Source organism: Cricetulus griseus (assembly GCF_003668045.3).
Source record: "Cricetulus griseus strain 17A/GY chromosome 1 unlocalized genomic scaffold, alternate assembly CriGri-PICRH-1.0 chr1_0, whole genome shotgun sequence".
Taxonomy (NCBI): domain Eukaryota; kingdom Metazoa; phylum Chordata; class Mammalia; order Rodentia; family Cricetidae; genus Cricetulus; species Cricetulus griseus.
Genome location: NW_023276806.1, coordinates 122,019,996 through 122,032,366, shown reverse-complemented (window position 1 = coordinate 122,032,366; position 12,371 = coordinate 122,019,996). Strand labels below are relative to the sequence as shown.

Sequence of the window (12,371 nt, the reverse complement as noted above, 5' to 3'; positions counted from 1 at the left end):
AACATATGAGACTCTCTCTTCCATCTCTTGTATTCTATTGGTCATGCTTACATCTGTAGTTCCTGGTTGTTTACCCAGCATTCCCTCAGTTTGTGTTTTCTTTATTGTCTCTATTTCAGTTTTCAGGTCTTGAAATATTTGAATTTTTTCCTTCGTCTGTTTGATTGTTTTTCTTGGCTTTCCTTGCTTTTTTTAAGAGATTTGTTAATTTCTTGCATTTTTTGTTTTTTTTTTTCTTCCATCTCTTTAAAGGATTTTCTCGTATCCTCTTTGAGAGCCTCTATCATTTTCATGAAGTTGCTTTTAATGCCATTCTTTTCTGCTTCATCTGCCTTGTGATGTTCAGGTCTAGCTGGTGTAGAGTCCCTAGACTCTTGGTTTTCCTGTTGTTGAATGTGTTTTTATATTGTCTTCTTCCAGTGGGTGCAGAAGAAGTCTCTTTCTCTCCTGGCAGGTATGGGTCTCAGGTTCTCTTCTAGTGGGTTCATGCAGGTCCACTACTCCCATGGGTCTCACAACGGGTGCAGGTGGGTCAGAGACACTCTAGGCGAGAGGCAGGCCCAGCAAGATCCAAGGAGGGGTAGGTAGGGGTTTGGGGCCCCAAGCAGAGCCCACACTCACCTCAGGCAGAGGGTGGAGGGCAGAGGAGTACTATACAATTCTTAGGTAAAACAAATAGTGAAAACTTTGGGGATCTTGATCTGTGCAAAAATATCAAGTTATAATCACAATCTAATCTACAAATTAAACTTCATCAAAATTAAAAACCTTTTATTTTTCCCTATGAGAGGTTTCTTAAATAAACGAAAAGACAAGTTCAAAATGATAAAAATATTTTAAAGCCTCATATCTAAATATATAATCACACACACACACACACACACACACACACACACACACACACAAACTGGGCATGGTGGTACATGCCTGTAATCACAACTCTCAAGAGGCTGAGGCAGGAGGATTATGAGTTCAAGTCTAGCTTGGGTTATAATGAGTCATTGAATCAAAAATAAATTAGCTAATCCTTAAAATTCACCTGTAAATAAAATGGAGCTCAATAGCATGTAATAGAATGAAAAACAAAACCTCAAGATGTCACTACATACATATCAAAATGACTAAAATAAAGATAGTGACATTTCATCTTGATGTGGAGAAGAGGAACTGGACCATAGAAGCCTTGCTAATGGAAAGGAAAACTGGTGCAGCCAGTTGGAGTAGAAGATGACCATTTCATTCAAAAAAACAATAATGCACCAAAGAGAGAGGGGATGAAGGGGAAGAGGCAGGGTAAACATAATTAAAGCATATTTTGCATGTTTAAAAATACAGTGATAAATCCATTATTTTGTGTAATTAATATACTTTCATGTGATAAAATAAATATGCAGCTACCACATGACCTGGTAATTATTCTCCTGGGCATTTATCCCAGAGAAATGAAGACTTACACTTACACAAAAACAGGTGCAAAATGTGCATGCCAACTTAATTCACAGTAGCCCCAACATTTAAATGATCTAGCCATCCTTCATAAGGTAAATGGCTCAAGTAACTACTTATCTAGACCATGTGCCTATGCCCATCAGTAAGAAGAAACAAACAGATGTGTTCATCAGAATAAGCATCCAAAAGACAATAGAATTAGGCCCATTTAGATAATCTCCTCTCAATGACAGAACTGACTAGTAGCTGACAGGTTAAACAAGGGAACAGAGAGAGAAAAATGAGGTGGCTATTCAAAACCTTGTGAAACCTGTGTGTTGCTTGTATATATCAATGTCAATACACTGACTATTGTGCTCTGCTTTAGTTCAAGATGTAAATTACCCTTGTGAGACCTAGGAACAAACGAACACAGCTTCCTCCTGTGGTCCTTCTGACTGGTGAATGCAAATCTACAATTATCTTAAGAAGAAAGGTTTGATAGCATAAGCTCCACTTTTTGGTGCATGCTTGTACTCCCAGCACTAGAAGATGGAGGCAGAAAGATGCTGCAAGATAAAGACTGACCCAGGTTCTGTAGCAAGTTTGAAGTCAGCCAGGGTGACATAGTAAGACTCTGTCCAAAAATAATAGTAGTAATAATAAAATGCATTTAATCATCAAATAAATTTCACACTTAAACTCTAAAAGATGAATTACTAAAAAAAAAAATCATGATAGGCTTTTAGTCTGTTTTGCCACTAAAAGAATAACATATGGCAGAAATCTGTTTGTTACATTCCTTGGGGCTGAAAGGTATAAAGTCAAAGTACTAGCAGACTTTGAGTATAATAAAGATCATATTCTCTTCCATAAATTGAGTCATGTAAGTGTATGTGTGTGTGTGTGTGTGTGTGTGTGTGTTTGTGCATGTGAGACTGTGTCTCTCTGTGTGTTTGTGTGTCTGTCTTCATGTGAAAGGAGGGACAAGCAAGCTCCTTTGGGCTTTGTTTTTAAGAGCAGTCATTCATGAGGACCCTAATTCTATGATCCAATCATTTTCCCAAACTCTCATCTTCTTTATTTTTTAAGCTTTATTTTTATTATGTACTTGGGGAGGTTTGTGCATGCACATGTACCTACAGAGGGCAAAATAGAGTGCCGAATCCTTTGGAGCATGAGTTGAAAGAGGTTGAGATGCCTGGTGAGAGTGCTAGAACCAAACTCTGGTCTTTGGCAAGAGCAATAAGCACACTCATAACCACTGAGACATCTCTTCAGCCTGTGGCCACTGCAACCTTCTTTACTATGACTTCAAGAAAGTTTTCAGTAGAGAATGCTTAAGAGATACCCATGTTCAAACAACAGCATATGTGTCCTTAGACAATGTAATAGTAATGTCTAATAGTAGGACTTATTTTAAGTGCCATACTAGATAAAAAGTATTGTCATAGTGGGCATTTTTAATCAGTAGTTGGTATGTATTTTGGCATGGAATTTGGGTATGTTTGCTAACATTTCTGGACTAGGAACCTGAGATTTACATGTTGTATAATACAACAAATCCATTAAGTAAGAAAAGAGAAATTCAAGGGCCTGACTGGATAGTAGCCAAAAGGTAAAGCAACTGCACAAACAATGCAGTTTCAGAAACTGGCTTATTTTAGAAATTAATTTCAAGCATGTTTGAAAATAATTGTAATTCTAATAAGAATTAAAATTCAAACCATTAAGGGTGATAAATATTTAAAAGCATTTGGTCTGGAAATTAAGCTGGAACAGAGCAAAGAAACTCATGTAATCAAACGCACTGTGGTGGAGTGAAATATCTGTTTTGCTGAGAGGATTTTTGGCCCAAACTGCTAATCACTGAGAACACATTCTCATTCCATAACCAACGCTACAGTCACGTGTGCCTGATATTTATTCCTGGAGAGTTTGACTCTAGTTGCTTATTCTATTTCTTATAAAGGCAAAATCTTTTATAGACCTCTTCCTCTTTTTTTTTCTTTCTTTTTTTTATTTCTTTTGCTTCCAATTTCCATTTAGATATAACTACTCCTTTGACACAGACAGAAAGCCCAAAATTATTCAATATCTTTTTATTTAGATAATTTAACCACCCATTTGTGTTTGAGATAGACTTCATTTTTTCAAAAAGGTCTTTTGATTATGTCTGAGTATGTATTGTTATGTGCACATGAATGCAAGGTTCTAGCAGAGACCAGAAGAGAGCATCAGATCCCCTGGAGCTGGTGTTAGAGATCCTTGTGAAATGCATGGCCTAGTACTGCCAAATGAATGCCAGACCTCTGGGAAAACACCAACACTCTGAACTGCTGACCCATCTCTCTAGCCCCTAAGATAGAGTTCACACTGCCACTATTGGCAAACCCAAGCTGTTGACTAAGCCTGCGCAGGAGATCCAACCAAGTGAGGACTCTTCAAAACTATGGAAAGTGAAGTAAGATCAAAGCCATGCTAAAGGAGAAAATTGTAACTAATCTGAGCTCCCTTTCTCTTTGTGGGTTAGTTAATTGGCTAAGTTCACTTGCTAGGCCTGCTGTGGCCAAATGCCACAAACTGGAGTGGCTTAAATGAATAAATGCACAGTTCTGGAGTCTGAAATGAAAGCATACACAAGGCCAGTTCCTTCTAAGTGCCATGAAGACAGTCTGCTTCTGTTGTATTTCCCTTCTAAGTTTCTGGGTTTTCTGGTTGTTATTATGGGGTCCTGGCTTGCAGGAACAACACCCCAATCCATACTCTCATTGTCACTTGACTTTCTTCCTGAGTGCTCTCACCAAAGCTCTTCCTTTTAACAGGACACTAGTCACTTTGGATTAGAATGACCTCAGTCTGATTTGTTTACCAGGGTAAGAGTATCTCTGATTTAATAAGCATGAGTCACCATTTAGTGCTTAGCCACAAATGGGACAGAGATATATCAACTGTCTCAAGTTTCAGGGAGCTTCACAGAAGAGGGGGGAGAAAGAATGGAAGAGCAGGAGAGTGGGAGTAGTCTGTGAAATTCTGCCTTCTGGACACAACATGACTACCGAACTCATGAACTCAACAGCAGCAATGGTTACCTACCTGCAGAAGATCTACACAAGGTCCAGCCAACAAGACCAGTCAATATTCCAGCAGGCTGCACGAATTTGATTTGATGGGTGTCTTAGTTTGGGTTTTATTGCTAAGAAGAGACACCATGACCAAGGCAATGCTTATAGTAGAAAGCATTTAATTGGGGCTTGCTTATAGTTTCAGAAGTTTAATCCATTATCAACATGGTAGGGAGCATGGCATCATGTAGGGAGACTTTGTGCTGGAAAAGTAGCTGAAATTTCTGCATCTGGATCTATAGGCAACAGGAATAGAAAGACTCTGGGTCTGACATGGGCTTTAGAAATGTCAAGGCCTACCCCCAGTGATGTTCTTCCTCCAACAAGACCACATTTATGCCATCAAGGCCACAACTCCTAATCTTTCTCAAGCAGTGCCACTCCCTGATGACTAAGTATTTAAATTCATGCACCTATGGGAGCCATTTCTGTCAACTCACTACATTCCACTCCTGATCCCCATAGGTTTATAGACATATTATAATGCAAAAGGCATTTAGTCTAACTTCAGTAGTCTCCATAATCTAAATCACATTCTTAACACTATTTAAAAGTCCAAAGTTTAATGTCTCTTCTGAGACCCATGCAATCTCTTAACTGTAACCCCGTGTAAAACCAAAAAGCAGATCATATACTCCCAACATATAATGTTCCAGAATATGCATTACCATTCCAAAAGGGAGGAAAAGGAGCACAATGAAAAATTTGGAGCAAGAATAAGACCAAAAACCAGCAGGGCAAACTCTAAACTCTGCATCACCATGTCTGATGTCAAAGCACTCTTCAGATCTCCAATTCTTTTCAGCTTGGTTGACTGTACACCGCTTTGTTGCAATGTACACCCCTTCTCTGTTTCCACACCCCCTCTGCAGCTTTCCTTGGCAGGCAACCCCAACTCTGGCATCTCCAACATCTTGGGGGTCTCCAATTAAATCCTGGCTTCTCCTGCAAAGCTTCGAATAATGGCCTATGTAGGCCTCCATGCAGGAATACTTCTGACACACACCTGGCATCAATGGCTTTCCTTAGCCACAGAGGGAAATTCTACAACCTCCTTCTCACATAGCTGAGGCTGCCAAGTTCTGGTGCTTGCTATGGCAGGAACCTGGCCCCTGTTTCAAATACATTTACATCAGATTTCTGGTTTTGATGGTTTTCTTTACTGCTTAAACTTTCCTTTAATTCCTTTTCACAAGTTGGGAGCTTAGCTGGGAGGGGTCTTGCTCTGAGCTCACCACTCCCTTTATTCTATTTCACATCAGGCTTTTCTTTAAACTTTTTATCTCCTGAGCACTTGAATGTGGCTCCAACATTACATTTTCGGGTGCTGCTTTTCCCCTCAAACTGTACATTTTGCATTTTTAGTTACTTGGCTTGCTCTTTTTCATTATAGATCTGCATAAGAGTGGCCACTAATAACCACATGACACAGGCTGTCATGAACTCTCCTCTGCCAATGTCATTTATACAAAAGCCTTCAATTTAGGTTCAGGCAACTTTTTAGGACATAGGCAAAATGCAGCCGTGTTCCTTGCTAAAATATCACTAGAAAGGTCTCTAGGTCACTCTAATATTCTTCCCGTCTGAAAAAATCTTGATCTAGCTGCCACAGTTCAAATTGTTCTCAGCACTGTCTTCCATCTTCCTACTAAGATGGTAAAAAAGTACCCATCTGCTTTTCTAGTTCAAAGTCCCAAAGTCTTCCACAGTCCCCCCAAAAATAGCATGGTCAGGACTGTCCTAGCAAAATCCCAGTCCATGGTACAAACTTCTGTCTTAGCCACTGTTCTACTGCTCTGAAGAGACACCATAACCACAGCAACTCTTATAAAAGAATGCACTTAATTGGGGCTTGCTTATAATTTCAGAGGTTTACTCCATTATCACCATAGCAAGGAGAATGGCAGAATGCAGGCAGGCACTAGGGCAGCAGCTGAGAGCTACATCCTGATCCATGGGAGCGGGGGGGGGGGGGAGGGGGGGGAGTGGACACGGAGCCTGGCTTGGGCTTTTGAAACCTCAAAGCCCACCCCAGTGACACACTTCCTCCATCAAGGCCACACCTCCTAATCCTTTTCAAATAGTGTCACTCTCTGATAACTAAGCATTCAAATATATAAACCTATAGAGACCATTCTTGTTCAAACCATTTAAAAAAGAGAGAGAGGACATGAAGATGGAGAGGATATGTGCCAGAGGGAGTGTCTAGGAGAATAAGAGGGGTCACTTTAGGGTGCATAATATCAAGATACATTGTACACATCTATTAAATTGTTGATGAATAAATAAAAATTAAAACTAAGTATTTGAAATACTAGTAGTTAAGATTTTAAGTTCAAGAGAGACACAACATATATACATGTATATATATGTATGTATGTATATATATATATATATATATATATATATATATTAATTTTGTTGAAACTTGTAGTAATACTATTTGGATATGAATTACAAAGTCCTAAGAGGGTGAGGGATGTAGACCAAAAAGTAGAGCGCTTTCTTAGTATGTAGAAAGCCCTAGGTTAGATCCTGAGCACCATGTAAACAAGGTGTCAGATGTGATGGCTACATAACAAATTTGAGACATTCCTGAACCACAAGAAAACTTATCTCAAAAAAAACTACCTATTGACAATTTATGACAATTTATCAATACTTTGAAATAACTGATAACCAACACCTGCAGAGTAGAATAGAGCCTGCCCCCACCAAGAACTTCAGTTCCCCTCAGTCAATCAGACATCCAGAATTCTCTGCAAGCAACATCAGTACCTCACCCATGTCACTGCAGTGCCAAGTCAGCATTGGCACACGCAAACATAAGGAAATGTTGCCTGCCCATTTTGCAAATGGGAAAATTGGACTCAGAGTGGCCAAACAGCCTGACACTGCTAAGCAAATAGATGATGTACCCAAAAAAGAGACTAAAAAAACCTATGCCCCCTAACAAGCTCATTTTCTCTCTTTGTCACTTTCTGTGTATTTCTTTTTGTTTTACTTCCCTAAGGGCTTTATAAAATTTCTATCATTTGCAATCTGTTCTTAGTTATGTGAATCTATTTTCCCTTCAACCAGCATTTTTCTTTTTTTTTTTAACTTAAAAAAGGAAAATAAAGACCCAGCTTTACTGAAACACTCTGCAACTCTCCTGTCCTTCAGTACAGAAACACAAATTGACTTACTTTACTGAATCCTGTGTCATTGGTGTAATAGTGTAGTCTAAGGGACGGGTCCCACCTCTGAAAGTGTATGTGTGTGCATCCTTAGGACAAGACTACCCAGATGTCATGTGAGTCCAAGTCAGGGAATTTTATGACTGGGTGTGGCCTTGGCATTATCTGGGATACCCTTCTTATAATACAAAACATCAGTAAGACTTGAAGCCCAGAAAGCACACAGAGCAAGGATATAATGAGCCAAGTCAAGAATGTTACACTCTCACTGAGTCATCACTGGGGCTGTTTCAAACATGCCAAGTGCACCATGTGCTATTGCCTAGCCTTGACAGCCTGGGCACTAGACACAGTGGTGATGGAGCAATGGGCTGTTATAGATGTTACATAAGATGAATAAAAACTTGTAACATTGGGGCCAGAGAGATGTTTGGTAATATATTGTTTATGATCTTATAAAGCTTACCTGAAGATCAGAATGCAAAGCTAGCCATAGCCATAGAAGCTGGACAGTGGTGGCACATGTTTTAATCCCAGAACTCAGGAGACAGAAGCAGATGGATCTCTTTGAGTTCAAGGCCACCCTGGGCTATATGAGATTGAATCAGTCTAAAAGAGAAGCAGAGCTCATGCCTTTAATCCCAGCACTAGAGAGAATATAAAGATCTCAGTGAAGTCTCAGGAGCATCTGAGATCTGGGAAGAGCAGTGCAGTCTGGAGATGCAATCTGAAGTTTGGTGGATCTCCCCTTTGGTCTGAGCATTGGTAGAGATGACAGCTCTCTGGTGGCTGGCCACTTTGCTTTTCTGGTCTTCAGCTTGAACCCCAATATCTGTCTCTGTGTTCTTATTATCCATGCTACAGAGATGAGTTAAGAGCTCTTCCAGAGGACCAGGGCTTGACCCCATCACCCACATCGTGACTCACAGCCATCTGTAATGCCAGCTCCGGAGGATCCAACACCCTCTTCTGGCCTCTGAGAGTACCAGGCACACACATGGTGTACATACATACATGCAGGCAAAACATTTAAACACATAAAATTAATCTAAAAAAAATTTTTTTAAAACAACATGCAATGTGCGGAGATGAACAGCTGCAGGAATACCTTACGAGGGCAGTCTGATAGAGGAAGAGTCCACAGAGGCATTGACATTTATCCATCATTGCAAAGGAAATGGGGTCCCCAGGAAGGCCAAGAGTGCAGAGGCACCTGATATGTTAGAGTAACTGAGAGATGTATCACAGGGCTAAAGCAGACGGAGTGGTGGGAGGTGGCTGACAGCTCAATGAAACAGGTCCACATGGAATCCATTTAAAGTATTTTAACCAAAACAGACCAGGCCAGATTGATTTTAAAGGGATCATTGCAGTGTTCATGTGATATTGACAGAGAGAGCAACATGTGTCAGGCTGGGTGGGACATGAGCCTAGTCATATCAATGCTCAAACCGGACCACTTGACTCTGGTTTCTATTCGCTACCACCCTGGCTTGACTCAAATTTTTCTGCTTGGCTGGCATTTTTCTTTATTTTCTTTTGCTTTGTTTCTCCCTAAGATAAGATCTCCTTTGTAGTCCAGGCTGGCTTTCAACTTAAAAACCTCCTGGCTCAGACTCCCAAGTGGTGGGATTACTGGCTTGTGCAACCACACCCAGATTTTTTTTTTTTTAATGAAGGGGAGCCCATTTGGTCAACACTGCTCTTGTTAAAACGATAACCAAAAACAAAAATGAAAGCACTCACTTCTGAATGATTTATTTTTTTCTTGTTGGAGAAGGCTTGTTTTTTGTTGGAGTATAATTGTCATTTCAAATTGTATTTGAGCAATTGGGAATACTGTAATTGTAGAGAAGTTGACAATGATACATTGTCAATGCAAATGACAGGGAGGAGTCAACAACTCAACTACCAAAGAGATGGTGGTGTCAACCATTGTGTTTGTAATGACTGTTCTGGTTTGTTGCTGTTGTTGTTTTTCTTATTGTTTTTACGCACTAGTTCCCTGAAAATTGGATAGTGTAAAATACATGAAATACATAAAACCGTGTCTTGACTTCAGCCTGTTTTGATGATTCCTGCAGGGACAAGACGTCATAAATGACAATGTGCTTTTGGAGACATTTACCTGATGTAATAAGTTATCTGTTTTCCTAAGCAACCCTGTCGAAGTTTATGTCACCTGGAGTGATGTGTCCTCCTGAACATAACATGCAGAACAGTGCAGCCATTTATTACTCTCACTTTGACAATCCGAATTATCTTTTGGATATAGCCCTGAATGATAAATCAGATGGTCTAAGAGCAGGACTCAAATTGGAAAATTGAAGTTCTAAGTGCTTTTATCTTAAGTAGATGGTACCTTGAATAGTAAGTGCCCCAGCTCTGAGCTAAGTTAATGACAATGGCTCTGTAGTGAGTGATGTTAGACTAATACACTGTGCAGCTCCTGGGAAGCAAGGCTAAGTATGAATTGTATCTACTGACTTTACTGAGAGCCCAATTCAGCATATTTGGAAAATTTTATCCTGAAGTTCTTCAGACAAATATTATAAAGTATATATAGGCAACTACCACTGGATAATTGTACATTTTCTTTGAAAAAGACTAACAGTTTTCCTTTTTCTCAAGAATTATTATTCTGTGTGTCATTGTGTCATTGTTTCACCTTATTCCTAGGGTGTAACTTTTTTTCTTTTTTAAGAAAATGTACTTTCAAATTTCTCTTTCAATTTCAAGGAGCAATGGCTCCTGCCAAGACAATGTGGAATATCCAGTTTTCTCCAGTGTTAGCCAGGGTCCTATTATAGAAATGCTAAACTCACCAACTTTGAGGGAGCAGATTCACTTTCTCTCTTGGTTTTTATAAGAAGCTAGAGAAAACTGCTGTGGTTACATTGTCACCATACATTCAAAAGAATGCATGGTGATTCATTGGCTGCAGAAACAACATGGAAGTGATAAAGCCTCTCCATCACCCCTCTATGGGTTGAGTAGAAAAGCCAGAGCGGCTAATGAAAATCTGTTTCCCTTAGGTGTACCAGTACTGTCTCTGCTCATTGTGCTTGAACAGGGCCTGTGGCTGTGACTGTATTTTAAATTCTTCATTTTCATAGGTTCCTAAGGCTCAGCATTGGTTACTTTTACCATTGTTGTAACCAAATGCCTTAAAAGAAGCAGTTTAAGAAGACAAGCTTCTATTTTGGCACATAGTTTAAGAAGTGATGGAGTATGCCATGACAGGAAAGGCATGGATGCTGGTGCAGGAAGTAGCTGGTCACATTGTATCTAAATCCAGAAGCAGACAGCCAACAAGCTGTCAAACCTCAAAGCTCACTGGAACTGCCCCACTGCCTTTCGTGAGCCTCCACCTCTTAAATGGTCCACAACCTTGAAAAATAGCACCAATAGCTGGGGAGCCAGTGTTCAAATACACGAGCCTTTGGAGACATTCACATTCCTCCAGAATACACAGGAAACCAACAAAAAACCCTCTTTCTGTTTATTTCTTCTAGGTTGGACGAATTGAAGACTTTCTGTACCAACTAGAAGACAACTTCTTAAAAACTAAGAAACTGAGAACTGCTCGAAGGCAGAAAACAAAAATGAAGAGACTTCAAACTATACAGCAAAACTAGACACTAGGAAGCGGGCTGCCAAGGTGAATGGCATCAGGATGACAAAGGCCATCACCAAAGCACACCCTTGCCAAAGACAGTCTACACTTCACGGATTTCAACCGGTAGCAATAAATGTTCTCAACATGTTTAACTTGACTAATGCTCAAATTCTTGTTGTTTGAAGAGTTCGTGTAATAACCACAGCTGCCCCCTTTCCCTGCCTTGTTCTTCCAGACTTGACTAAGGTATTCCAGTTCTACCCAAGGATAGAACATGCTCATATTCATGTGTGATCCTTAGAAAGAGTCACATGTCACATGCAGATAAACACAACCCAAGGATGCTCATATTCGTGTGTGCTCCTTAGAAAGAGTTGAATGTCACATGCAGATAAATGTCCATTTAAAATGACAAAGCTGATAGTATACTTTCTCAGTCCTTAAGGATAGGGCTATATTGCTTTAGCTGAGACTATCAGTGCTCTCACTGAAATCTCCAGTCCTATCTCTGGAACTTTTATATTGCATCTTACCTGCTCTTTAAGTAAGATATTTGACATGATGGAGAATATGTAGCCATCATGAGAGGCTCCAATTAATTCCCATAAGAGGACTTACAAATAGGGATAATAGGTGGCACCCAGACAGAAAGCAACATAAACAGATAAGTACAAGTTACAAATATTGAGAATAATAAATAAGGTCTTATGGTACCTTCATAATAAGATTATGAAATGAAACAGTACTGAGCATATCTTGTTGCAATGTGATGGTGAAGGAACAGATTAAAGGCTTAACATATGGGAGGTTTATGTATTCATAAAAATTCAAGACATAAATATTGAAATGAAACAGTCAGGACTTTGGATTCTCTGGGAATGGTTTGTTCAATTCCTATTTTTATCAGATAGTACCATTTTGTCATCCATTCCACAGGGAACCTGCCTCCATTGCTGACCTCCTCTCCCATTAGTTATTAATAAAATTATAATCAATTAAAGACCATGAATATTAAGAAGC

General features: G+C 39.6%; 1 protein-coding gene across 1 annotated transcript in view; it reads left to right on the top strand.

Moving 5' to 3' along the window:
• Positions 1 to 11,370, top strand: part of Spata16 (spermatogenesis associated 16) — a 258,714-nt gene extending 247,344 nt beyond the window's left edge. Inside the window, exon 10 of the mRNA XM_027391821.1 lies at positions 11,248 to 11,370. Coding sequence (XP_027247622.1) covers positions 11,248 to 11,370 — 123 coding nt within the window. The remainder of the gene's footprint in view (positions 1 to 11,247) is intronic.
• Positions 11,371 to 12,371: the final 1,001 nt, after the last annotated feature.